The sequence below is a fragment of the Gorilla gorilla genome, chromosome X (genome assembly GCF_029281585.2).
Source record: "Gorilla gorilla gorilla isolate KB3781 chromosome X, NHGRI_mGorGor1-v2.1_pri, whole genome shotgun sequence".
In the NCBI taxonomy this organism is placed as follows: Eukaryota; Metazoa; Chordata; class Mammalia; order Primates; family Hominidae; genus Gorilla; species Gorilla gorilla.
Window position 1 is genome coordinate 141,632,756 of NC_073247.2, and position 27,733 is coordinate 141,660,488.

A 27,733-nucleotide genomic window follows, 5' to 3' on the forward strand; every position below is an offset into this window, starting at 1 on the left:
TCCGTCTCAAAAAAACAAAAGAAAAGAAAAGAAAAGAAATCAACAGTTACTAAATGCCACACAAAGTTCTGGGAAGCCAAAGACTGAGAGGTATCCGTTTTATTTAGCAACTTTGGGTGTCGCTGATCTTGTCCAGAGCAGTTTCTGTGGAATAATGGGGCAAAAGCAAAATGGGAATGGATTACAAGAATGAAAAGAACGGGCCGGGCGCCGTGGCTCACGCCTGTAATCCTAGCACTTTGGGAGGCCGAGACGGGTGGATCATGAGGTCACGAGATCGAGACCATCCTGGCTAACATGGTGAAACCCCGTCTCTACTTTAAAAAAAAGACAAAAAAATTAGCCGGGTGTGGTGGCAGGCGCCTGTAGTCCCAGCTACTCAGGAGGCTGAGGCAGTGAATGGTGTGAACCTGGGAGGCGGAGCTTGCAGTGAGCTGAGATCGCACCACTGCATTCCAGCGTGGGCGACGGAGTGCGACTCCGTCTCAAAAAAAAAAAAAAATGAAAAGAATGTTCTTGCCTATTATTTTTCTACAATCATTAATTAATATATATATATATTAGGCCAGGCCCGGTGGCTCACACCTGTAATCTCAGCACTTTGGGAGGCCGAGGCGGGCAGATCACTTGAGGCCAGGAATTCTAGACCAGCCTGGCCAACGTGGCAAAACCCCGTCTCTACTAAAAATGCAAATATTAGCCGAGCATGGTGGCGGGTGCCTGTAATCCTAGCGACTCGGGAGGCTGAGGCAGGAGAATCGCTTGAACCCGGGAGGTGGAGGTTGCAGTGAGCCGAGATCACGCCATTGCACTCCAGCCTGTGCGACACAGCAAGGCTCTGTCTCAAAAATAAATAAATAAAATTCTTAAAAGTTGATGGGAGAAAAAAAGTTGTTTAAAAAAAATTTTTTTAAGTTGATGGGAGGTGAGGAAGCGTAGCTACTGATGGCCCCTTCTTGGATAAAAAAAATCTTTTGACTCAGGAAATGAAGAACAAAGCTGCAATTACAAGGGATCAAAGGAGATTTTTCCTTAAATGGAAGGAAACTTGTTATGTTCACCATCGGATCTCCGGGGCCCGGCACAATCTGGCCACTTAATAGGCATTCAATAAACCCCCGAGCTGGCTTGTGGTCGGCTTGCAGGACGCCGTCGCACAAGGACGGGCGCTGTAGTCTTTCCTTCTGGATTCTGCAGTGACGAATGAAGGCGCGGGCTCAGCCCCTGAGAGCGCAGCACCGTCGCCCTAAGCTAACCCACCTTGGGCCACGTGGAAACCAGGGGCCAGGACAGACACCCGCGCGCCAGAGAAATACGGGGTGGGTGGAGAAAGGAATGCCCCACCCGCTGACAGCCGTTTCATCTCAGGCCTCCCAGTTTTCTGCAGGCCCCTCCCTACACGGCTCCTGCTTCTCTCACGCCTCGTACGGAACGGAAGTGACGTGTACGTCGCGAGCGATTGACGGAAACAGAAATTGCTTTGCGGCCGGCACGGAAATTGCTTTCCTTCGGCTTCCGTTCTTGGTCCATGTGAGAGAAGCTGGCTGCTGAAATGACTGCGAACCGGCTTGCAGAGAGGTGAAGGGCAACGAGGGGAGGGGGGATTCTGGGTCTCGTTGGGGGCCGGGTTCCCCAGCTTTTGGGAAATGGGAGCCCCCCCCTTTAACAGATGGCAGTGGTTCCCCTGAAGAGCTGGCCATTCGTTCCTATTTTCCGCGATCCAGCCTTTAAAGCCCTTTTAATTTAATTTCATTCGCTTACTCCGCTCCTCAGCTGTATAGCCGCATCCCTGTTGGTCCTGATGCTGTTTCTGCCTCCCCAGCTCATTTACTGTGTTTCACATTTCTCGTCACGTGACCCCTTTTTCTGCCTCTGTCGCGGCCCGATTTAATCCTCTGCGCAGGCAGTGCAGGCGTTATAAACTCCCCGAATCTTGGAAAGCTTTGCTGATTGGAGTCATCCACCACGTTTTGGCTCCTGTGATGTTTTGTGCCCCCCCCCCCCCACCCCGCCCCCGGAACTAAATGTAGTCCGTTTAGTAATGTTGGCTTTGCAAATACTAATAATATATGCTGTTAGGTAATGGTACATTTTATAATTTGTTTGTGGGCACCAATCTCCTTAGTTAAGCACCTACTTTGCTAAGCAAGCCCCAGGGAAAGTGGCTTACCCAGCTGCTTTCGACCTGTTTCTCCATTCCTGGGAACAAGGATCAAGATAACACTTTTGATTAGGCTGCCTATCAATGAGTCAAATATATGGAGGATGCTTAGAAATATTAATCGTGAAACTGCCTTGCCTCCAGGGCTAGCAACAGCGTCTTTGGCCATATTATTCTAGGGTCTGACATTTTTACAGCTTCCCATAGGTCATAGGAAATGTTGTGCCAATCACTGAAAAGTGATAGCTCTTTTACATGCAGTTTTGAAGTCAGGCATCACTCTTGGAGGTGATGCCTGACTTCAGTCTAAATTTCACATCTTGACAAGTTTCCAAAGGCATTCACGCTGCTTTATATATCTTCTGAGGGATAGGGCTATTCTGTGCTGAAATTACAATGTTTTCGAGATTGTTTTAATAGATTAGACATTGCTTCAAATAATAATATTTCTTTTTTTAATTTCAACTTTTATTATAATTAAGGGATACATATGCAGGTTTGTTACATGGGTATATTGCATTCACATTTCTCTGTTGCCTCTTTTAACAGCCTTCTGGCTTTGAGCCAACAGGAAGAACTAGCGGATTTGCCAAAAGACTACCTCTTGAGTGAGAGTGAAGATGAGGTGGGTGACAATTGCTAAACTGCCTTCAAAATTAGGGTAGAGAGCACATTCCTGGAATGGAAAGGTGTGACAATGTTCTATGTATTTGTTCAGGTCTCTCAAATAAATTACAAATGGTTAGTGTTTCATATATAAGATACTGTGTCATATTAAGTGCTATGAGGATTTGGAAACTAAGTTACAATCACTACCCTCAAGTTGCATAAGTAGAATTTATAAGACCAACCAAAACAGGCCCAGGTGATGGCTCACGCCTGTAATCCCAGCACTTTGGGAGGCCAAGGCGGGCAGATCACAAGGTCAGGAGATTGAGACCATCCTGGCTAACACAGTGAAACCCCGTCTCTACTAAAAATACAAAAAATTAGCCAGGCGTGGTGGCAGGCGCCTGTAGTCCCAGCTACTTGGGAGGCTGCGGCAGGAGAATGGCATGAACCTGGGAGGCGGAGCTTGCAGTGAGCCGAGATAACACCACTGCACTCCATCCTGGGCAACAGAGCGAGACGCCGTCTCAAAAATAAATAAATAAATAACAAGAGATTTTAAATGAGACTCAGTTTCCATGTTGTCTTTTCCCTCCCCCTCATCCTGATGGTTTTTCCTTTTCTGTGTCTTAGGGGGACAATGATGGAGAGAGAAAGCATCAAAAGCTTCTGGAAGCAATCAGTTCCCTTGATGGAAAGAATAGGTAATGTTCCCGTCAGGGCAGGTTATATAGTCAATTCCGTGAGATTTCTCTGCAGCTAATATTTATTGAGTGCTTCATGTAAAGACCTTAATACCAGTGCCTAGCATATAGTAAGCATTATATAATTAACTGTTAGCTGTTATTAGTCTTAGTGCTATTATTGTAAGCATTTGCAGTCTTATTCCACACTGAAAATCTTTTAAAGCATTGAGTAGGCATTATTTAACCCCATTAGAGAAATAAATTGACTTACCCCCAAGGTCACCTGGCTCATAAGTTACAGGTTCAGGTGTGTTTGAATCTAAGTCCAATATGTTTTCCACTATGCTTACCTTGTAATAAAGAGAAGAGATGAGGGTTAGACAACCAAGTCCAAGTTAGGAACAGATCTCCTTGCTGCATCATGACAAAACCTGACCCTAGAAGAAATACAAGAAACCAAAGCCCTGTTTGAAGAGAGAAGTGTTTGTCTCTCCCAACCCCAAGCCCCCATAAAATTTATTCATTCCTATTATATCGTTTTGCCTAATTTCAGGCGGAAATTGGCTGAGAGGTCTGAGGCTAGTCTGAAGGTGTCAGAGTTCAACGTCAGTTCTGAAGGTAAGTTGAACAAAGGAAGATACCCATGCATGAAACCTGTGGAGTTCCAAGGGCATTGTGTTCACCTCACCCCCCTAGGAACTGTTTTTGATGTGGTTAATGACTCATACCATAAATACCTGGGAGAGTGGGTGAAGAAGTGTAGTCACATGCCCTTCAGTTTCTTCCATCTCTCAAAGAAAGCCTAGAAGGCTGTGGTCAAGGTATCCTACAGAGTTTGATGAGATACTTATAGGATAGAGGGACATGAATGAAGACAGCTGCCTCTTAGTAACTTAGTCATAATTCATATTTATACAATTTCATTTTTATTTCAGTTCTCTTAACAATGCTTTGAGTTAGGAGACAGGCAAATATTCTCTTCAGCCAGAGCTCAGAGAGGTCACATTACTTATTCAAGGGCCTTTGCCTAGTACAGTATTTCTCAACCTTTGCTTTTTTATTGCTCCCCTGAGAGGAGCCTTTCAAGCCTTTTTTTTTTGTTTTTTGTTTTTTTTTTTTTTTTTTTGAGACAGAGTCTCACTCTATCACCCAGGCTGGAGTGCAGTGGCGCGATCTTGGCTCACTGCAAACTCTGCCTTCCGGGTTCACGCCATTCTCCTTCCTCATCCTCCCGAGTAGCTGGGACTACAGGCGCCCGCCACCGCGCCTGGCTAATTTTTTGTATTTTTAGTAGAGATGGGGTTTCACCGTGTTAGCCAGGATGGTCTCGATCTCCTGACCTCGTGATCCACCACCTCAGCCTCCCAAAGCGCTGGGATTACAGGCGTGAGCCACCGTGCCTGGCCTCAAGACATTTTTTTCCTCATTGTATCCCTCCCCCTGTGCCCCTTCCCCAGGAAGTCAAGTCCTAAGGAATAAGAGTTTGTTGGACAGAGTTGAGCCTTGGAGGGACACAAAACATTGTAATATCTAAGATTTTTTTCATACTCCCCCAGAAAGAACCAATTTTCACCCTGGGGTAGGGGGGTGGTAAAATTGCCCCTGTTCAGAATACATGCTCTAATAAGTGGCAGCCAGGGGATTTTATCCTAATACTGAGTCTAGATGCCAAATCTTTTTCACCCTGTTCACAACTTAGGCAGCTAGAATGGGTTTTGCATTTGTAGTAATCACTGGTGTAGCCTCCTAGGGCAAATAACAATGTATTCCAAGCGTACTTATTCAGTGGATATTTATTGTGTTTCTACTAGGTAGCAGTATCAGGAACTGTTGTAGATACCAAGGTTAAAGTAGCGAATAAGATGTGAGCTCATGGGGCTTACATTCTAATGAAGGGAGACAATAAGAGAGGATGATGCAGTAAAGCAACTAAGTGGCTACTTTAGATCCGTTGGTCATGAAAGGCCCCTGAAGAGGCAAAATTGAAGCTGAGATCTGAATGACAAGTCAAGTCAACCATGCAAAGATTGGGGAAAGCATTTCAGGCCAAGGAACAGCTAGCACAAAGGCTCTAAGGTAGAAACATGCACAACATGTTGAAGAATAGGAAAGAGGCCCCTGTGACAAAAGCATTCTAGAGGGTGGGGGTTGATATGAGGTTAGAGAGGCAGATGGGGATTAGATCTCATAGGACCGTGTCCTTTAGGTAGATGAGATTCAAAGTATAATGGGTAGTCACTGGAGGATTTTCAGCAGGGTCATGACATGCTGTGGTTTATATTTTTGAAAGATAATTTTGGGCTGGATGCAGTGGTTTACACCTGTAATCTCCAGCACTTTGGGAGGCCGAGGTGGGCAGACTGCTTCAGCCCAGCCATTTGAGGCTGGCCTGGGCAACATGGCAAAACCCCATCTCTACAAAAAATAAAAATAAAAAAAATTAACCACGCGTGGTGGCATGCGCCTATAGTGCCAGCTACTTGGGAGGCTGAAGTGGGAGGATCGCCTGAGCCTGGGAGGCAGAGATGGCACCACTGCTCTCCAGCCTAAGTGACAGAGTGAGACCCTGTCTCAAAACAAACAACAACAGCAGCAAAAAGATCACTTTGGCTGTTTTTATTTTTGGCTGTTATGTGAAGAATGAATTGCAATGGGGCAAGAGTAGAAGCACCAGGAGAAAAGCAGATGAGTTTTGAATAAATATTTTCCCCTATCTTCTACCCCCTAACACGTTTGGGGATGAATGTAGAAGAGTGATAGTGTTGGCATGGCTAGAAATAGGCAATTGAAGTAAGAGAATTATTCTTGCTTCTCTGCACATTTGCCATCTACTGGCATTTTCCACTGAGGCTTCTCCCTACATTATATTGAGATCTTGCGTCACTTCTTGGTCTGACCAGAAAGTTTGACCTTTCCGCAGGATCAGGAGAAAAGCTGGTCCTTGCAGATCTGCTTGAGCCTGTTAAAACTTCATCTTCTTTGGCCACTGTGAAAAAGCAACTGAGTAGAGTCAAATCAAAGAAGACAGTGGAGTTACCTCTGAACAAAGAAGAGATTGAACGGGTAAGCTACAGAGAAGGTGGTCTATTAAGGGAAAGAAATTGAATTGACAAGGGAAAATAGGGTAATAGAAAGAAGGGAAAGACCTGAAAAATGGGAGAAGGGGGAGTTGTGATTTCCCCACTATGGATAAGATTAAAAATAATCTAGGAGTGCCAGGCGCGGTGGCTCACGTCTGTAATCCCAGCACTTTGGGAGGCGGAGGCAGGCGGATCACCTGAGGTCAGGAGTTCGAGACCAGCCTGTCCAACATGGTGAAACCCCATCTCTACTAAAAATACAAAATTAGCCGGGTGTGGTGTAATCCCAGCTACTTGGGAGGCTAAGGCAGGAGAATCCCTTGAACCAGGACGTGGAGGTTGCAGTGAGCTGAGATCGCACCATTGCTCTCCAGCCTGGGCAACACGAGTGAAACTCCATCTAAATAATAATAATAATCTAGGAGAAATTGCAGTCCTGAGAAGCAAGAGGTAACCTCTAGCATCCTGATTCTTTCTTGGGCTAAGAAACGTTGCTTCCTAATTTCTTGTTAGTCCTTTGGGTTTGATGCTTTAATCTTGTGGCTCTTTCCATTTACATACCTTGCCTGCTTCAGATCCACAGAGAAGTAGCATTCAATAAAACTGCACAAGTCCTCTCCAAATGGGACCCTGTTGTCCTGAAGAACCGGCAGGCAGAGCAGCTGGTTTTTCCCCTGGAGAAAGAGGAGCCAGCCATTGCTCCCATTGAACATGTGCTCAGTGGCTGGAAGGTGAGTACAACAAAATGAAACTGAAAGGTGAGATTTTATAAGTTGGAGATTTCAGAGCCTGCAGTTGATTTGATTGGACATGTTAAGCTAAACCCCAGCATAAGTCATTTTAGCTTAGTGCTCAGAAAGAAGGGGTTGCCCATCGTCATTGTCAGTCATGTGATAGCCAGTCACAATAGCTCTGTGATCACTTTTTTTTTTTTTTTCTTGAGACAGGGTCTTGCTCTGTCGCCCAGGCTGGAGTGCAGTGGCATGATCTCAGCTCACTGCAACCTCTGCCTCCTGGGTTCAAGCAATTCTCCTGCCTCAGCCTCCCAAGTAGCTGGGATTACTGGCGTGCACCAACACGCCCAGCTATTTTTTTTTTTTTTTTTTTTTGGATTTTTAGTAGAGATGGGGTTTCCCCATGTTGGCCAGGCTGATCTCAAACTCCTGACCTCAAATGATCCGCCCACCTCAGTCTCCCAAAAGTTTTGTGATTACGGGCATGAGCCAACGCGCCCGGTCTCTGTGTCACTTTTCATCTGCTTGTAGTATACAGTACTTGCTATTTCCATGTTTTTGTGTTAAACCATGTGATTGCCCGTATAGCAGGAACATAATGATGTTTTCTTTCTTTTACCCCAGTTTTTAAAAAGCATTTAAAGCCACATTCTGATCCTAGGGAAATCAGGAACTCGGTAGCATTAATGATGCCTTAGTGAGGATATGTGAACAACAGAAGCCAAAGTTTGCTTGTACAGGAATACCACATTAAAATATAATGTGTTGCTGGCAATGACTAGAACTTCAGCAGGTAACTTACTATGACTCTGAGCTGCAGGGCAGGGGTTGATGTTTTAGAGCTGAGTTTCCCAAACACTGACCCCTAACAAAGTTTGTGTCTGAAGCAAAAGGATAATTGTAAGTATGTTTGTTTGGTGGGTGTAATGTTGCCAGTTCTTTTTTATTATGAGGTTATTCTATTTTAATGGTGTTGAAATATCTTTTCTTCTATGAAATGATGGTGGTAGTAAATGATGGGATTGGGGGGTGAAATGGTAGTTATGCTCTTGGCAAAATTAGAAGTTGGAAATCCTATGTTGGTCCCTGAAGTCCGGTTTTTAGTCCGAATAACTGCTTTAGAACAGCTAGCCTACTTTTCCAATACACCATTGGTATGGAGTCTATAATGGGCTGATTAGTCTTAAATGGATGCCCTCTTTGTGCTTCTCCTCTTTACTTTCCAAAAACCCAAGAATGGTAGTTTCTTAGGCGTTGGGAAGTTGAGCTAATTAAAGCTAATCAAAGTAAACATTGCTTGCCACAATAGCTAGAAATTGAGCGAGTAGTTGCTTATTATGGGGATAAGCTGTTTCTGATGTTTTTGCTGAAGTCACTACCATTCTCTTTCTAGGAGGCTTCCTTTTCTACATGAAAAAGAGATCAGGTTTAAAGTGTGGCTGCAGGATGAAGGGAGACTTTAGGAAAAAAAAATCAGAGGTAATACAATTTGTAGGATTCAAAAATAAAAAAGCATAGAAGATATGTAGTGAAAAGTTTGACTCCACCCATGCCCCATCTGATCATTTTTACCCCCATACTCACCCAGAAGTAACCACTTGCATAAGTTTGCTGTTGTTGTTGTCTTAGAGTTTTATTTCTATATTCATGTTTACCTCCTTTTTAAATAAAAAGAAGGGTACCATGCTACTACACACTGTCCTCCACCTTGCTTTTTCCAAATGACAGTGTAATCTTGGAGATAGCAGGAAAATGCCAAGTTTGTTATTAAAAACGAGATGGGGCCGGGTGTGGTGGCTCACGCCTGTAATCCCAGCACTTTGGGAGGCCGAGGCGGGTGGATCACCTGAGGTCAGGAGTTTGAGACCATCCTGTCCAACATGGCGAAACCCCATCTCTACTAAAAATACAAAAATTAGCGGGGCATGGTGGTGTGTGCCTGTAATTCCAGCTACTAGGGGGTCTGAGGCAGGAGGATCACTTGAACCTGGGAGGCGGAGGTTGCAGTGAGCTGAGATCGTGCCACTGCACTCCAGCCTGTGCAATAGAATGAGACTCTGTCTCAAAATATATATATAAATAAATAAAAAATAAAAACTAGATGGTAGTGGAGGAGGTTACACTAAGAATAGAACAACCTCTTCAAGACAGAGTGAGGCTCAGATGTCATACATTGAATATACCATGCCGTTCATTCATTCTAAGACTGACTTTTGAGAAATTATGCTAGTAGGGCACAGAGAAATAAGGAAGTGCTTAGTTCAGAGGGTGCTTTGTGGCTAGCAACTCCTAGGTCTCTCCTTACAACTTAGATTGCAAAGTACCAACAACTAGTATATGCTGTATTAGGATTTCTAGAGACTGAATATCAAGTCTCAGACCAGGCACGGTGGCTCACGCCTATAATCCAAGCACTTTGGGAGGCTGAGGCAGGTGGATCACCTGAGGTCAGAAGTTCAAGACCAGCCTGGCTAACATGGTGAAACCTCGTCTTTACTAAAAATATGTAAATTAGCCGGGCATGGTAGCACATGCCTGTAGTCTCAGCTGCTGAGGAGGCTGAGGCAGGGGAATTTCTTGAATCCAGGAGGCAGAAGGTGCAGTGAGCCGAGATCACGCCACTGCACTCCAGCCTGAGGAAAAAAAAAAAAACCCTCTACTCTTTCCCCGCCCCCTCCCCCCAAAAAAAGAAAAGAAAATCGAAAGTCTGTACTATAGTTTTGGTCCAGCTCCCTAAAATTTTGTTTAGCTGCAAATAATTAAGTGGGATAATGCGTGAGAAGGCATTTGTAAACTGCAAAGTGCTAGAAATGCTGTAAGGTAACTTCTTTCACCCCTCTCCTCACTATTCTCTGTCTACAGTGGTATTTCCCAAGGCATTCTCCTTGAAACCTTAGTCTCTCATTATGCCCTCACAAGAGGAGGAAAGGAGGCATTGCTAGAAAATGCTGCATGCCCCTACTGGAGATTGGAGAGTCACAACATGCTTTAGCATTTTAAAGTCTATGAAACAGGCCAGAAGGATGTGGTGGCTCACACCTGTAATCCCAGCACTTTGGAAGGCTAAGGCAGGTGGATCACCTGAGGTTAGGAGTTTGAGACCAGCCTGGCCAACGTGGCGAAACATTGTCTCTACTAAAAAATATTTAAAAATTAGCTGGACGTGGTGGCTTATGCCTGTAATCCCAGCTACTCAAGAGGCTGAGGCACCAGAATCGCTTGAACCCAGGAGGCGGAGGTTGCAGTGAGCCAAGATTGGGCCACTGTACTCCAACCTGGGCAACAGAGTGAGACTCTGTCTCAAAAATAAAAAATAAAAATAAAGGCTATGGGCCTGGTGTGGTGGCTCACGCCTGTAATCCCAGCACTTTGGGAGGCCGAGGCGGGTGGATCACAAGGTCAGGAGATCGAGACCATCCTGGCTAACACGGTGAAACCCCGTCTCTACTAAAAATACAAAAAATTAGCCGGGCACGGTGGCGGGTGCCTATAGTCCCAGCTACTTGGGAGGCTGAGGCAGGAGAATGGCGTGAACCTGGGAGGCGGAGCTTGCAGTGAACCAAGATCGTGCCACTGCACTCCAGCCTGGGCGACAGAGCGAGACTCTGTCTCAAAAAAAAAAAAAAAAAAAAAAAGGCTGTGAAACAATGGTGAAGACACCTGTTGGATCTAATTTAACTTAGGGTGTACAAACTGATTTTATTAAAATTTCAAAAAAATTGAATTTTAAGCTTTTAACAGGGGAAGCAAATCTTGTTATCTGATGGGGAATGTGTTTGGGGAAGAGCTGGTCTGTCTCCACTGCTGCCTCCTCTCTCTCACCTTCTTCCCCTACTGCCCTACTGAAACTTCTCTCAAAAGGCAGTAGTGAGGGGCCTCTGAACTGCCAAATCCCAAGCCCTCTTAGTCTTTAGCATATTTGACACCATTGGCACATTTCATTCTAAAAATCTCTCCCCTCTAGCTTCTGTGATATACTCTGGGTATTTTCTCTCTCTGGCTTTCCTTAGTCCTTTTTATTCTTGCTCTGTAAATTCCATGACTTTTTTTTTTTTTTTTTTTTGAGACGGAGTCTTGCTCTGTCGCCCAGGCTGGAGTGCAGTGGTGCAATCTCGGCTCACTGCAAGCTCCACCTCCTGGGTTCACGCCATTCTCCTGCCTCAGCCTCCCGAGTAGCTGGGACTACAGGTGCCCGCCACCACGCCCAGCTAATTTTTTGTATTTTTTAGTAGAGACGGGGTTTCACCGTGTTAGCCAGGATGGTCTCGATCTCCTGACCTCGTGATCCGCCCACCTCGGCCTCCCAGAATGCTGGGATTACAGGAGTGAAAATTTCATAACTTTCGACTATCACTGTCAACCCCTTCTTTGAAGCTCCAGTCTCATATTCCATGTGACTAGCAGGGATCACCTGGGTCCCCCATATGCACCTTAAACTTAGTCCAGTCCAAAGTAAGCTTCGCATTTCCTTTCCCCAGACTTCCAAAACCTATACCACCCCCTTCATTCTGCAACTCAGTTAACAGCATAACTCCCTACCCCAGTCACTTAGGTTGGAAACCTCAGTCATTTGATTCCTTCTTGACCCTTTCACTGTCTCCCTCTCCGCCAGCTTATACAGGGGGCTAGACCTGCAAATTCTGTCTCTGTAATAGCCCTTAGGCTCCTATTTTCTCTTCATTTTCATTTTCACTGCCCTAATCAAGGCCCTCATTGAACCTTTCCTTTGGAACTTTACATATATCCTCTACACAATCAGCAGGATTTTCTTGCTGAAACACAATTGATCATTGCTCTCCTGCTTAAAATCCTTCAAAGGCTGTTCACTTACAGAATAAAATAAAATTACGTAGCATTTTAGCTATGCTGGACAACACGTTGTTCTATTACATACCACTCCTTTCCCTGTGTCTGTGTTTTTTGCTTATGCTCATCTGTTTGGATTTTTTTTTCCTCCTGACAGAATTGTACTTAGGCCTCAAAGCCTAATTCAAAAGGTCACTTCCTTCCCCGAGCCTAACCTACCTCCCAATAATATTTAATGGTGATTTCCTTTGTGATTACCCCTATAGAATAACGTAGCGGTATGTTATTTAAGGGTAACATAAAGGGTATTTAACCCATTATGTTATGCTGTTTGTGTTGTATATGTCTCTGCTCTCAAAGGCTGTGAGCTCTATGAGGACAGGAACTATCTTAATCAATTGTGTATTCCTAGCACCCCATACAAGTGCCTGGAATATAGCTACAATCAGTAAATGTTTGTAAATTGAATTGAATTGAAGGGACATTACAACATTGTAGTATAAATCACTTTGTAGCCTGTGATTGATCACTACTGCAAATACTAAAAGTGGAAGAACATATACCTTTACTATTCAGTAGAATAGTTTTATGGTTAAATCAATAGCATCGTGTAACATGTGATGATGCGCGTTTATGCATTTATCCAAATATTTGTAAGTTTAATACTGACCACGATGTATATGGCTATTGAAGAAAACCACACATAATATGTGTGTGAGGTTTGAAACTAGCTCTGTTGCCTAGGGCTGTCTTTGTGCCTTGCCAGAATGTGGACCGTGGCATGATCGGCCTGATTATTTAGCCATCCTCATGATAGCATGTGGAATAACTGGTTTACAGTTCATTCGTTTCATACATACTCTGCCTAGCATGCAAAATTAACTGGAAACTGAGGAATTGGAGCCAAAGTTAGAAAATGAGGAGAGTTCAACTTGAACCATCAGGAAACAGGCTAATTACATGAAGGTCTTTTTGTTTGTTTGTTTTTAACATAATAAATAGAGATGGGGTTTCACCATGTTGCCCAGACTGGTCTCAAACTTGTGGGCTCAAGCAATCCTCCTGCCTCAGCCTCCCGAAGTGCTGGGATTACAGGCCTGAGCCACCATGCCCATCCTATATTTTTTTAAGGCAATATCCTTTTGTGCTCAAGAAATTAAGACACACACCCCACCACAAACTACATTTGAAGACTCTGCCAAAAAAATGCCATGTTTTTTCTCATTTTCTTTCATCAGTAATTAATGATACCAAGAACACTTATATGCATGGTTTATAGCAGTTGGCTATGGTCAAAAAAAGTTGGGCTTCCCCTCTGAGACATTTGCAGATATATGTCCTAGGTATACCATCAGTGGCAAATAATGCTTATCTTAAGATCTAATCTCACAGGGCATGCTGGGCTCACGCCTGTAATCCCAGCACTTTGGGAGGCCAAGGCAGGAGGATCGCTTGAGGCCAGGAGTTTAAGACCAACTTGGGCAACATGGCAGGACCCTGTCTCTACAAAAAATAAAAAAAGTTAGCCAGGCATGGTGGCTTACACTTGTGGTCCCAGCTGCACAGGAGGCTGAGGCAGAAGGATCACTTGAGCACTAGAGGTGGAGGTTGCAGTGAGCTGAGATTGGAGTGCCAGTGGACTCCAGCCTGGGTGACAGAGCAAGACTCTGTCTCAGAAAAAAAAAAAAAAAAAAAAAAAACTAACCGCCCCTTCCCTTTAGAAATATTCTAAAAGAAGGCTTATGATATGAATTTGAGATTCCTAACTATAAAGTAATAGTTATGTGCTTCAAATGATACATAACAATACAGGGACTCAAGGGCAATGTGCCTAGATTCTTAAGAGAATGGAAATCGGTTTAACATATATTGGTAATCTGGGCCGGCGCGGTGGCTCACGCCTGTAATCCCAGCACTTTGGGAGGCCGACGCGGGCGGATCACGAGGTCAGGAGATCGAGACCATCCCGGCTAACACGGTGAAACCCTGTCTCTACTAAAAATACAAAAAATTAGCTGGGCATGGTGGCAGGCGTCTGTAGTCCCAACTACTCGGGAGGCTGGGGCAGGAGAATGGCGTGAACCCAGGAGGCAGAGCTTGCAGTGAGCCGAGATCACGCCACTGCACTCCAGCCTGGGCGACAGAGCAAGACTCCATCTCAAAGAAAAAAAAAAAAAAACATATATTGGTAACCTGAACACAGTGATCCCCCTCAGCAGTATTAGAGAGTAGCCTCAGCGTCTCCCTGCTGAAGTTGTCTTATATAAGAATCAAATAAGGCTTTATTTATACTTCTGACAAGAAGACTGGAACCCCCTTCTCTTGCTGTAACAGCCAATCCTATCCACTTATGATTCCAATTATAGTGTCATAAGTTAGAGAATCATAGGAATGTAAAGAGAGAAAGCTGTAAGAGCATGGCTTAAGACTCAATGTTTTGTTGCTTCTTTAAGGCAAGAACTCCCCTGGAGCAGGAAATTTTCAACCTTCTCCATAAGAACAAGCAGCCAGTGGCAGACCCTTTACTGACCCCTGTGGAAAAGGCCTCTCTCCGAGCCATGAGCCTGGAAGAGGTAAGTGTGTCATAGGCCCTTCAGCACACCCAGGCATGCCACGCTTCTCTTAGCATTTGTCCTCTGGCCCAGGTGTCACTGTAAGTCTCATTTGTGTAGGCAAAGATGCGCCGAGGAGAGCTTCAGAGGGCTCGGGCTCTGCAGTCCTACTATGAGGCCAAGGCTCGAAGAGAGAAGAAAATCAAAAGTAAAAAGTAAGGAGGCCCCTGTGAACTGGCCTTGGGTTCCACAGAAGAAAGTCATGTGGCTCATCATGAATTCTTTGGAAAGAACCTTTGATGCAGCAACTAGAGTCATGCAGATGAGGTCCCAAACAGGAGTGACTAGCCTTTTGTTCCCCCCAAACCAACCTCATACAGTTTTGCCAAAAAGATGACTATTCAGTTACTTTCTCTGCCTTCCAAGGCATCACAGAGTGGTTCTGCAGAATGAGCTCTGAATTCCAGAGCTGTTAAGGCCAATAGGGCTTCCTTCCTGCCTTTTTGCCTCTTTGAAACTTGTTCGGCCGGGTGTGGTGGCTATGCTTGTAATCCCAGCACTTTGGGAGGCCGAGGTGGATGGACCACTTGAGCTCAGGAGTTCAAGACCAGCCTGGGCAACATGGCAAAACTGGCTGGGCACAGTGGCTCACACCTGTAATCCCAGCACTTTGGGAGGCTCAGGCAGGTGGATCACTTGAGGTAAGGAATTCAAGACCAGCCTGGCCAACATGGTGAAACCCCATCTCTACTAAAAGTACAAAAATTAGCCAGGCGTGGTAATGTGCACCTGTAGTCCCAGCTACTTCGGAGGCTGAGGTGGGAGGACTGCTTGAGCCCAGCGGGTGGAGGTTGCAGTGAGCCAAGATCATGTCACTGCACTCCAGCCTGAGTGACAGAGTGAGACCCTGTCTAAAAAAAAAAAAAATGAAACTTGTTCTACCCCTCCCTTGAGTTATAGAGGCAAAGGAGACTCTTTGAGCTGCAGAGGTCTACCCTGAGGACTGTGGGTACCAAGAATCTTGCCAGTCCTCTCAGGTCCCAAACTGACTCCCTATAGCCAACTAGCTCTATGATGCCCATTCCAGCCCCCTGCCTAGGGAACCCATTGGGTAGTATGGGCACTTGTGCCTATGACATCCGTGCTTCAGCTAAATTGCTAAACTCTTCCCTCCTGCCCCTACAGGTATCACAAAGTCGTGAAGAAAGGAAAGGCCAAGAAAGCCCTAAAAGAATTTGAGCAGCTGCGGAAGGTTAATCCAGCTGCAGCACTAGAAGAACTGGAAAAAATTGAAAAGGCCAGAATGATGGTGAGACTACCTCTTGCCCCACCCCCACCCCTTTGAACCAGCTTTCCTTGGAAGGCACTAAAGATGTAAATCTCACTCTGTCCTTTCTTTCTAGGAAAGAATGAGCCTTAAGCACCAAAACAGTGGGAAATGGGCCAAGTCAAAGGCAATTATGGCCAAATATGACCTGGAGGTAAGAGACCCTTGGGGTGAGAGAAGATCTGGAATTGGAGGATGCTAGCAGAAGCAGAGTTGGGGAAGAGCCATGAGGATGGATGGAAAACCAGGAATCTAAAAAGGCATCAGAAAAATCTCTAAGGCAGAAAGGAAAATGACCAGGAACAAGGTGGAAAAGGAGAGATGAAAGGGAAACAGCACTGAAGGCAAGTCCAAAGGGGGAGAGGAGCTTTTTAAAATCTTATTTCACCGTTGATTCCTTGAGGACAAAGAATTTGTCTTCCATTTTATACCATAGCTATTAACCCAGCATTGCATATGCAGTTTAAACAGTAGGTACCAGTAAGAAATACTCACCAAGTCAAATTGAGAGGAGGCAGCTTTATGAAATGGACCAGGAAAGGTGTTATTGTGGTCACTAATGACAGGGCTCTCATGCTGTGACTCTTTCCTCCAGGCTCGCCAAGCTATGCAGGAACAGTTGTCTAAGAACAAAGAACTGACACAGAAACTCCAGGTAGCCTCTGAGAGTGAGGAAGAGGAGGGAGGCACAGAAGATGTGGAAGAACTCCTTGTCCCTGATGTAGTGAATGAAGTGCAGATGAATGCAGATGGGCCGAATCCCTGGATGCTCAGGAGCTGCACCAGTGACACCAAAGAGGCTGCAACCCAGGAGGACCCTGAGCAACTGCCAGAGCTTGAGGCCCATGGAGTTTCTGAAAGTGAGGGAGAAGAAAGACCAGTGGCAGAAGAAGAAATTTTGTTGAGAGAATTTGAGGAAAGGCGATCCCTTAGAAAAATATCTGAGCTCAGCCAGGATGCTGAGCCAGCAGGCAGTCAAGAAACAAAAGGTGAGCTGTGATCAAATGGAAGAGAGAAATTCCTAGTGCTGTGGACAGACTATGGGAGAAAAAAAAAAATGTGTCCACCCACACACAAAACTGCATAGTGATTAGGCTCTGGGGACTTGCAAGAGTGCGTACACTGGATCCCTGAAGACAAATTAGATTCATAACTATTTTTCTTCGAAGACATTTAATAAGCAGTCATCTGCATGGCCGTGCAACGTGGTTCAGGCACATTTTCTGTTCTTGGGGGCTTACAGCCTTCAGAAACCCATAATAACTAAACCATCCTCGAAGTCAGGGTATGAGTTAGCGTTCCTGGTACCTACACACCAGGAAGAAGTACGTATGGTAGAATGGCAAATCTGATAGTCCATTCACACCTGTAGACACAGATAGGTCAATTTTGAGACATTAGGAAACATTTTCTAATTGCTGGATTTTTTTGTTTTGTTGGTTAAGTAGGAGTGGCATTTTTAGCACTTCTTAATGCTAGTTTACGTGTGTCTACATGGGGTGAGACTTTACGGAATGAATGACTCCACAGGGCTACATGGCAAATTAGAATTGTGACTCCATACTCAGGCTCTATTTGTACGTTATATTTTCTACCTGTTATCTTGAAGAGATCTTATTAACAATGTTAGCATCTGTGAGATTGGTCAGAGAGTTCCCATTCTGGCAATAAACCAGGACACTAAAAAACCTGCCTAGGAAACTAGCTACATTGAGAAATCACTTGGCTATCTGGACAAATTACCAGGTCTGGTTTGGTTTCACATAGGAATGCATTTAGATGATGGCAAAAATCTGGTTTTACATGGCAAAAAAATTGTTTTTTTCTACTTTTTTTTGTTTAAGAGACAGGGTTTTGCTCTGTCATCCAGGCTGGAGTACAGCAGTGCAATCATACCTTACTGCAGCCTAAGACCTCCCAGGCTCAAGCGATCCTCTTGGCTCAACCTCCCAACTAGCTGGGACTACATGCATGTGCCACCATGCTGAGCTAAGTTTTTGTAGAGACTGAGGTCTTGCTCTGTTGCCCAGGCTGGTCTTGAATTCCTGGCCTCAAGCTATCCTCTCACCTCAGCCTCCCAAAGTGTTAGGATTACAAGTGTGAGCCACCGCACCCAGCCTCCTTTTTTCCTTTTTTTTTTTTCAGGTTTCCACATACAAAAATTTATTTTAAAAGAGCTATCATTTAGAATGTATTATAGGGACCTTTACTTAATAGTTTTGGCTGGATATTTCTGGGATTAATAATTGCAAGTAGTCACTTCTGAGAGAATTTTGGAAAGCAGCACAGTGGGCTGAGATTGTGGGGGTGTACATATATGACCACAGGACCCTAGTGGCTTTCTCTTGAGCCCCCTCAACAACTGGCCATCTAGCTAAATGTGCAGAGCGGCTGACTGTGATATGAAAGAATGAAAGATAGATTTGCATTTCCTTGGACAGTAAATAAATTGAATTTTCTCACACCTTCCAAGAGTGTCCTAAAATACTGGAAAGCCACGGACTCCAGTGAAAATGAGCAAGGAAACCTGATTCTTGAGAAATAAACGTACATGTATCCAAAGGCCAGATCTAAGGAGCTACAATGGCTTCATGCCAAAGCTAGACAGCAGGATCAACTTGGGAATGGAGGCAACTTGAGTCAATGAAAAAGACAGTTTAGAAGCATGTCACTGCCAGGTTTCCCTCCAGACTGTTTTGAGACAGGTCTCTGTCATACAGGCTGGAGTGCAGTGGTGCAACCTCGGCTCACTGCAAGCTCCAACTCCCAGGTTCAAGCAATCCTCCTGCCTCAGCCTGCAAGTAGCTGGGATTACAGGCATGCGCCACCACGCGCAGCTAATTTTTGTATTTTTAGTAGAGACGGGGTTTCGCCATGTTGGTCAGGCTGGTCTCAAACTCCTGGCTTCAAGTGAATCACCCATTTCGGCCTCCCAGAGTGCTGGGATTACAGGTGTGAGCCACTGTGCCAAGCCAGCCCCTCCAGACTCTTGAGACTAGTGTTATTTGCTCAGATGTTGCCAGTGGAAGTGTGAGCTACATCCACTGGATAAAGCAGCTACTTCATCCCTTGACTCAGCCACAGCAGATTATGAAATACTGCTTTAAGATATGGAGTAGAAATTCTTGAGTCAAGATGAAAATCCTGGATAAGGTTTTTACAAGCAGTGAAGCATAAATTACAATGAAGTTACATTGAGAAGCCACCTGTTAAAGTGGCTTCCTTTTTTAAAATTTGGAACTTGGGGCAATCTTCCCAAGCAGGGTTTACTGCACGAGGAACTTAAGCCACAGTCCCAGTTATACAGTGGATCATTGGCAAAGCTGGGAATAGGACCCAGGATGTCTGCTTCCAATATGCTACTTTTTTTTTTTTTTTGAGACGTCTTGCCCCGTTGCCCAGGCTAGTATGCAGCGGCACAGTCACAGCTCCCTGCAGCCTTGACCTTCTGGCTCCAGCAATCCTCCCAGCTTAGCCTCCCAAGTAGGTGGGACTACAGATCCACACCGCCATGCCTGGAAATTTTTTGTTGTTGTTGGAGGGGTGGAGGTGGTAGAGATGAGTTTTCACTATGTTGCTCAGGCTGGTCTCGAACTCCTGGGCTCAAGCTATCCTGCCCCCTCGGCCTCCCAAAGTGCTGGCATACAGGCGTGAGCCACCATATCCAACATCTCACATGCTACTTTTTTTTTTTTTTTTGAGACAGAGTCTCGCTCTGTCACCCAGGCTGGAGTGCAGTGGCACAATCTCGGCTCACTGCAACCTCTGCCTCCCTGGTTCAAGTGGTTCTGCTGCCTCAGCCTACCGAGTAGCTGGACTACAGGCACATGCCACCATGCCCAGCTAATTTTTTGTATTTTTAGTAGAGACGGGGTTTCACCGTGTTAGCCAGGATGGTCGCGATCTCCTGACCTCGTGATCTGCCCGCCTCGGCCTCCCAAAGTGCTGGGATTACAGGTGTGAGCCACCGCACCTGGCCACATGCTACTTTTAATTACCAAACTCCATTGCCTATGATTAATGTACTGTCTAGGAGATTCAATGTACAGAATCTTCTTTTCCCCGTTTGTCCTTTTTATAATGTCTTATGTGGTACCTAGCACTTGGTGGGTGCTCAACAAATGCTTACCGACCAGACAACGTACAAACCTCCTTTTCTGACAGCTTTCATTCTTTTTACCCCAGATTCTGGCAGCCAGGAGGTGCTGTCTGAATTGAGAGTACTATCTCAGAAACTGAAGGAAAACCATCAGTCCAGGAAGCAAAAAGCAAGTTCAGAGGGGACTATTCCCCAGGTCCAGAGAGAGGAACCTGCCCCAGAAGAAGAGGAGCCCCTGTTGCTACAGAGACCAGAGAGAGTACAGACGCTGGAAGAGCTAGAAGAGCTGGGAAAAGAAGAATGTTTTCAAAATAAGGAGCTTCCCAGACCTGTGTTAGAAGGGCAGCAGTCAGAGAGGACCCCAAATAATCGCCCTGATGCCCCTAAGGAGAAGAAAAAGAAGGAGCAAATGATCGACCTACAGAACCTCCTAACCACACAATCTCCCTCCGTGAAGTCTCTGGCAGTTCCCACAGTAGAGGAGCTGGTGAGCAGAGCCAGGGTGGTGGGCCATTGTTCAGAAAGTGTCGTTCTTGCCCAAGGAGTAATGAAGCTTTGTTTTGCTGGGGGCACATTTCAGTAGTTGAGAGGTCCAGAATAGTATAGGGCCAGGCTAGTCCCAGTGACGTTTTAATAGATGCAGATATATGGGTGCTGCCAAGACCCCTATTTCCGAAACCCTGATCCACCAAAACTCCTCTGGGGTGACTCTAAAACTGCTCTCAGAGGTAAGAGGGAGTAACTCAGAGTTCTGACCAGATCCCAGGCAGGACAACTTGAAGGTGAGTCATTGAACTGTTGCCAAAGTTTTATTCAGTGGGATCTCAAATGGTCTAAGACTCCCCAGTTAATCTGAAACTTAAAGTGAAGCATCCTGGCACCTGTCTTTTCACGGATATAAGCTGGAGGAAGCCTACAGTCTGGCCACTTAGAGCTCCTGCTGCTAACACGGGCCATTCCTTCCTCCACCCTGCAGCTTCCTTACTGAAAAGTTTAAAATTGTGTCATATGATAATAAGCTAGGGATATTTACCGTAGAGGGAAGAAAATTTGAGCATGATTGGCTGTGCATTGGTTTGTATCGCAAGACCATCATTGTTCAGCACTTCCCCCTAGGGGGCGCTAAAATGTCACGACCCAAAATTCAAGCGTTCTCGCCATGAACCACAGCTCATAAGCCAAGCTGTATGTAGCTCTCGCTTGTTTCTTCCCAGGAAGATGAAGAGGAGAGAAACCATAGGCAGATGATAAAGGAAGCTTTTGCTGGGGATGATGTCATCAGAGATTTCTTGAAAGAGAAGAGGGAAGCTGTGGAGGCGAGTAAGCCAAAGGACGTGGACCTGACACTACCTGGCTGGGGCGAGTGGGGTGGTGTGGGCCTAAAGCCCAGTGCCAAGAAAAGACGCCGGTAAGAATGCCGAAGAAAGTCTGTCAAAAGGGCACCAGGTTCTCCCCCCTCGCCCTTCGGTGTCCTCCCTACCCTTTTGACTAAGTCCTTAATGCTCCTAGTCAGATGTCCTGTTGTTTTGCTTTCCAGGTTTCTCATTAAAGCCCCTGAGGGTCCTCCAAGAAAAGATAAGAATTTGCCAAATGTGATTATCAATGAGAAGCGCAACATCCACGCAGCTGCTCATCAGGTGAGAGCTTAGAGAGCTCTTTAGCTGCCTGCTTGTTACTGCCTGGCTCTCTTGCTTGAGAGGAGTATTCTAGTGATCTGTAGTCAAGAGAGACGTGTGATCTTGACCACAGAATCAAATCTATTGTTTTCACTGAATGGCTGTTAGATTTATCATTTCAGATAGACTACGCTGTTTTAATTACTGGCCAGGAAAAAAGTTTAGAGTCAAGGTAATGCTCAAACAGAGGCTATAAGGTTTAAGCTGTAGCTTAAGAAAAATGAAGACAAACCGGTACTTGTTCAGGAGAATGAGAAGATTGTAAGTTGTGTCACATGATAATGAGCTAGGGATGTTTACAAGAGAAGAAAATTTGAGCGTGATTATGGTGTTCAAGTATATCGAAGGTTATTGTATGAAGTCACATAAAGTAGAAGTTAGAGGAGATACAGAATTCAAGGCTGCTCTGGGAGTATGAGAATGTGTAAAGGGGACTCAAGAACGAGATTGGACTAGATGACCTTTATGTTCCCTTCAATTCTGAGATCTGTCCCCAGCCAGTATATTGAAATGAGTTACATTTTTCCCTCGGAAGGAATAAAGAATTAATGGCTACAGAACAGAGGTAAGAAGATACACATTTCAATAACATTCTTTTTGATCTTATTTTGTGAACCAATCACTGCAGAAACTGAATCATAACTACTGCAGTCCCAATTAAACCTATATAACTAGAAAATATGCAGTTACACGATAAGGGAAGGGGGGAAAGGGTGCTTCAGTGGGCCAGGATTCCAGGTGATGGGTAGAGTATGGAGCTCAATAAAGACCACCCTTCCCTTCCAGGGGTCTGTTTGTTTTTTTAATACAGTCATGGCAAACTGACAAATAGTTTTCTAGGAATCTCCCCTGATTTTCGTCTTTTTAATAAGTTACTGCAGGTTCCAACATGCAGTAGAATAAAGTGCTTCAAGGTGCCTAGGGGGGACTTCTGAGACTGAATACTTTGTCCAGGTGTTCTCTTTTTCTGTTGCCCTGGTTGACAAGCACAGATGTAGCCGTCAACCCAAATAAGACATTCCCTTAACTTAAAGAGAATCTGTTTCCTTTGCTACTACCAGGACCACCTGATAGTACTTAGCTTCTCTTGAGTATTCCACTGAATGTTTCCAGAGACTACTGATTTTTGTTTGTTTGTTTGTTTTGTTTTCAGATGGAGTCTCACTCTGTCACCCAGGCTGGAATGCAGTGGCACGATCCCAGCTCACTGCAACCTCCACCTCCCAAGTTCAAGCTATTCTCGTGTCTCAGCCTCCTGAGTAGCTGGGATTACAGGCATGCGCCACCACACCCAGCTTATTTTTGTATTATTAGCAGAGACAGGGTTTCACCATGTTGGCCAGGCTGGTCTTGAACTCCTGACCTCAAGTGATCTGCCTGCCTCGGTCTCCCAAAGTGCTGGGATTACAGGTGTGAGCCACCGTGCCCTGCCAAAGACTACTGATTTTTACATCCCCATTTTCTGCTTACGTGTTTTCCTCCTTTGGCCACTGGGGAAGTGTTGAAAGATTATTTAGTGTCTGAAGGTAGCAATGTGGTGGAGGAGTACCAGGCAAGGAAACAGGAGCTTTGGGTTCTGTTCTCCAATGCTGCTCCTCATTTACTTAGGTCCATCACTTCCCCCCTCTAAGCCAAATCTTCAGGCCAAGGGAGATGACCATTGTCAATATCTAGGGCCTTCCAGCTCTACATTCTGTGGTGCCAAAAGAAGATGAAGCTAAGTGGGCCGGGCATGGTGGTTCACGCCTGTAATCCCAGCACTTTGGGAGGCCGAGGCGGGTGGATCACAAGGTCAGGAGATCGAGACCATCCTAACACAGTGAAACCCCATCTCTACTAAAAAAAAAATACAAAAAAAAATTAGCCAGGCATGGTGGCAGGCCCCTGTAGTCCCAGCTACTAGGGAGGCTGAGGCAGGAGAATGGCGTGAGCCTGGGAGGTGGAGCTTGCAGTGAGCCGAGATCACGCCACTTCACTCCAGCCTGGGAGACAGAGCAAGACTCCATCTCAAAAAAAAAATAAAAATAAAAAGATGAAACTAAGTGTAACAGCCTGGTAGAGTTCAGGATTCGGGTTCCTTAAAACATCAATCCTGGCCAGGCGCGGTGGCTCACGCCTGTAATCCCAGCACTTTGGGAGGCCGAGGCGGGTGGATCACGAGGTCAGGAGATCGAGACCATCCTGGCTAACACGGTGAAACCCCGTCTCTACTAAAAATACAAAAAATTAGCCGGGCGTGGTGGCGGGCACCTGTAGTCCCAGCTACTCGGGAGGCTGAGGCAGGAGAATGGTGTGAACCCAGGAGGCGGAGCTTGCAGTGAACGGAGATCGTGCCACTGCACTGCAGCCTGGGTGACAGAGCGAGACTCCGTCTCAAAAAACAAAAAAAAATATCAATCCTAAGAGAGGGAAGGAGGAGACTGAAAGCATAAAGAGGGTAGAAAAGTCATAAAATCCACAGGGATACACAATGGTCTGGATTCTTGCAGTCACAGTGTTACATAGGAAAGCTCACTCTGGGACAACAGCCCTGGAGCTCCTGTAGCTAGATAGGGACAGTGTCACTTGTAATCCCAGCTACTTGGTAGGCAGAGGTTGCAGTGAGCAGAGATCACCCACTGCACTCCAGCCTGGGCCACAGAGTGAGACTCTGTCTCAAAAAAAAGAAAAACAAAGATGGGCAGTGTCAGGGTGGTTTTTCAGACCCTGAATTGTTGAATAGATGGGGGATCCAGAGCCAACTCAGGCCCCCCTACTCCCAAATGTCATCAAACAGATTGAATTCCTAAGGGCAGATGGGAGCAATGGGACGCCTTGACCTCTCAGTCTCTTCACTTGCAGTCATCATGTGGAACCGTGGCCTGTACCAAAACAGTACCTGATGAAAGCTGCCATTACAGTATACAACTGCACCCCAGGCCTACCTCATACCAAATCATTCTCCTTCCTTTCCAGGTACGAGTGCTTCCATATCCATTTACCCACCATTGGCAATTTGAAAGGACCATCCAGACCCCCATAGGATCCACATGGAACACCCAGAGGGCTTTCCAAAAGCTGACTACTCCCAAGGTCGTCACCAAGCCAGGCCATATCATTAACCCCATAAAAGCAGAGGATGTGGGCTACCGGTCTTCCTCAAGGTCGGACCTGTCTGTCATACAGAGGAATCCAAAACGAATCACCACACGTCACAAAAAACAGCTGAAGAAATGCTCTGTAGATTGAGTTGCTGGAGGAGTGACAGCCAGGAGCTCTGACTTCACTTCCTTTGGTCCAGTTTTACTCTGATACAGGGTGAATTCCAAAACTGGCTCAGTACATTGCATGTAGTTAAGCCACATTTTAAAAATAAAGGCATTTTTTAATCTATTTACCTGGAGTATATATATGTTGCGTTGTCCCCCAGTGGGATCATTTCGTTCAAGTCAGACACCTTTGGACTCTACAGCATTGCATTTCTCGAGTTGCACTTGTCAGGGCCACCTCCTTTTCTTACCAAGGATTATGTAGTTGGTCCTAAATCGAAATGGAGAAAGTTAACTGTAGTCTGTAATCTTAAATATATCACATCAGATATGATCCACCATTAATAACTGCCAACTTGAAGAGACAGGGTTAATAATGATAAAATATTGTATATTTTAACCTCTGAACCTAGAAAGAGGATGTACAAACTGCAATTGGATTCTGCCCTAGACTGATCCTAAGACCAGGACGGTGCCGAAGCTGGGTTCTGTCCTCACAAGTCTAGCCACAGCCATTTTTTTCACGTGTGAGCTTCCCAGCTTGTACAGGCTGCTGTCTACAATATCTCGTATATAACCTTCTACTTATTTTCTCATAAGAAGACCAGGAGGTTTTACCCTTATTTTGTAGATAAAGGTAGATGTGATTTCAGAAGTAAACCTCTATTGCCTTTCCTTCCTAACTCAGGGCCCACTCCTCACCATTGATTGAAAGTGTAGTTTATTCAAGCATTGCTTTGCTATATGACAGTTCACATGGGCTTCTCAGCTCTGAGGAACTTGGCCTGCCTTTGGATGGCAAGAAATATACGGAAAGAGCCCCTGCAGCTGAGTTTCCTAACAAGGAATTTGGGAAACCCCTCTGATTCCAAAATGACACCACTACTGCACCTTGCCTCCTACCTTGGAGATTCAGTCCTATCCCCAGTATTCTTAGACCACAGTGGGTTCATTTTTGTGTCACAGGCCCCTCTAAAAATATGTTGAACGTTATGAACCGTCTCCAGAAAAATGTGCACACACACACACATTTGTATGGCATTTTACATACAGTTTCAGGGGTTTTCAAGACATTTGGAATCCCTGGGCCAAAAGCTGTACCACTCCAAGTTTTCTTTTGCAATCCCCCCAACAGATACGGCCTTCTCTTCTGAGCACACCACTCTCCAACTGAGCACACCACTCTCCAGATCAGTTCCAAAACGTTTAGACCTCAATGGTAGCTAGTCCCAGTATCTTTATAGGAGAAAATTTTCAGAATAGAGCGTGCATCTAGTGTTACACATTAAACTGAAGTGAAAAGCCAAAGGATAAATTTATACGAATTCCCCAGCGGGGTCCCCTGTGGCCCCCTACTATTGCTCATCCTCTTAAGAAACAACCTGGGACTGGGAAGGTAAGGGAAATGAGTATGTTGAGCAGTGTTCAGTGCCCAAAAGGCATGCGTAAGTTATCCATTGGCTTGAGATTATCCACGATCCACTCGCTGGTTGACACTTAAGTCAGTAGCCAGTGGTAGGGGATGCGGGAGCCCTGCCCACTCCTGCCTCCGTTTAAGAGACCACAACATTCTCTTGCACTCTTTTGAGCACAAAGCTGCTACCTCCGTCCCACCCACCCCCCAAATTGAGGCGCCCAATCAAGTGTCCCCGGTAAATGGCCAATCCCCGTCTACTTTCCCGGGACCCTCTTCAGCTCCGTTTGCTCCCCACTACCCAGGAGTGATGCAAGCGACCCCATCCTTCAAAGGAGAAGGCAGGTGCCAGAGCGTGGTATAAACGACGCCCATTCCCAGCCTTCCAAGCCCCCAAACGGATTCGATTGTTGTTTCGTGGGGCTTTTTTTTCTTTTCTTCCTCCGAACCTCCGAAGTGTTCTCCCTTCCCATTGGCCGAAGCTGCCCCTTGACGCCACCCTGGCCTTGCTCGCTGATTGGTCCACTCTGGATGTGCCCAAGCCTTTTTCCCAGGGTGTGGCGCCCCCCCCGCCCCCAACAGGGTTCTGACCCCTGGCTCCTCCCTTCCCCCCAAGCCCCCCTCTCTGTTCCGAATGGTTCCGCCCTGGCTCGGCTCCCCCACGGCCCAGGCCGCTGCCCTTAGGGCCCCCGGACGGGGCGGGGCACGCTGGGGACGGGCAGAGGGCGGTGGTGGCGCCTTCCTGCCGAGTCCGAGGCCGCCCCCGCCACCCCTCTCTAACCCTTGTAGGTCCCACTTTCCCCTGGGCAGTTCTCCTGCATCGGTAGCCCCGTCCCGTCTGTGCAGCCCCCACCGTGGTCTTTGGATCATCTCGAAGAGCGGCGTTAAATCCCTGCCCTCAGCGCTGCACACACGCCCATCCGCCTCCACCCTCGCGTCCCCGCACCACCCCCTTTTCCCGTGTCGGCTCCCCCTTCCCCTCCCGAGACCGCGGAAGCTCCGACCCCCTTCCCTCGCTGACTGTCCATCCCCAGGACCCCCGTCCCTGTGTGTGGCCAGTCCCAGCGGCCTCTCCTTCGCGGCCTCCCTTCGCCTTCGTGGCCAGCGTGGTGGAGCACTCCCGCCCCCCTTTTCTCCGTACCCCCGCGCTCCCTTCTTATGTTGTCCCTTCATGTCCCTAAGTCCCTCCCACACTATGCCCCCCCGCGGTACACACACACCCCTCCCCGCGAGGCGTCCCCCGGCGCCCCTCCCCTACCCCCGCTCGTCTATGCCCCTCCCACCCACCCCGTCCTTTTGTCTCCTCTTTGGTCTCTAAGTCCCCCGCCCCTCCCTCGCTCC

The 27,733-nt window shown here is 46.2% G+C and overlaps 1 protein-coding gene across 1 annotated transcript; it reads left to right on the forward strand.

The window, feature by feature from the left end:
• The first annotated feature begins 1,201 nt into the window (after nucleotides 1–1,201).
• Nucleotides 1,202–25,102, forward strand: UTP14A (UTP14A small subunit processome component). Its single transcript, XM_004064841.4, has 15 exons — nucleotides 1,202–1,578; nucleotides 2,711–2,786; nucleotides 3,404–3,474; nucleotides 4,010–4,074; nucleotides 6,377–6,519; nucleotides 7,112–7,267; nucleotides 14,530–14,649; nucleotides 14,749–14,843; nucleotides 15,814–15,937; nucleotides 16,032–16,109; nucleotides 16,551–16,944; nucleotides 20,141–20,541; nucleotides 21,269–21,462; nucleotides 21,592–21,691; nucleotides 24,686–25,102. Exons 1-15 carry the CDS (start codon nucleotides 1,553–1,555, stop codon nucleotides 24,956–24,958), a joined length of 2,316 nt encoding a protein of 771 aa, XP_004064889.1. The 5' UTR covers nucleotides 1,202–1,552; the 3' UTR covers nucleotides 24,959–25,102.
• Nucleotides 25,103–27,733: the final 2,631 nt, after the last annotated feature.

Excerpts from the sequence above, each read along its gene's own strand:
- UTP14A (XM_004064841.4), top strand. The coding sequence starts at position 1,553 with ATGACTGCGAACCGGCTTGCAGAGAG. Across the intron at positions 4,075-6,376 it reads GTTCAACGTCAGTTCTGAAG|GATCAGGAGAAAAGCTGGTC; the intron begins GTAAGTTGAACA and ends ACCTTTCCGCAG. Across the intron at positions 16,110-16,550 it reads TGGCCAAATATGACCTGGAG|GCTCGCCAAGCTATGCAGGA; the intron begins GTAAGAGACCCT and ends TCTTTCCTCCAG.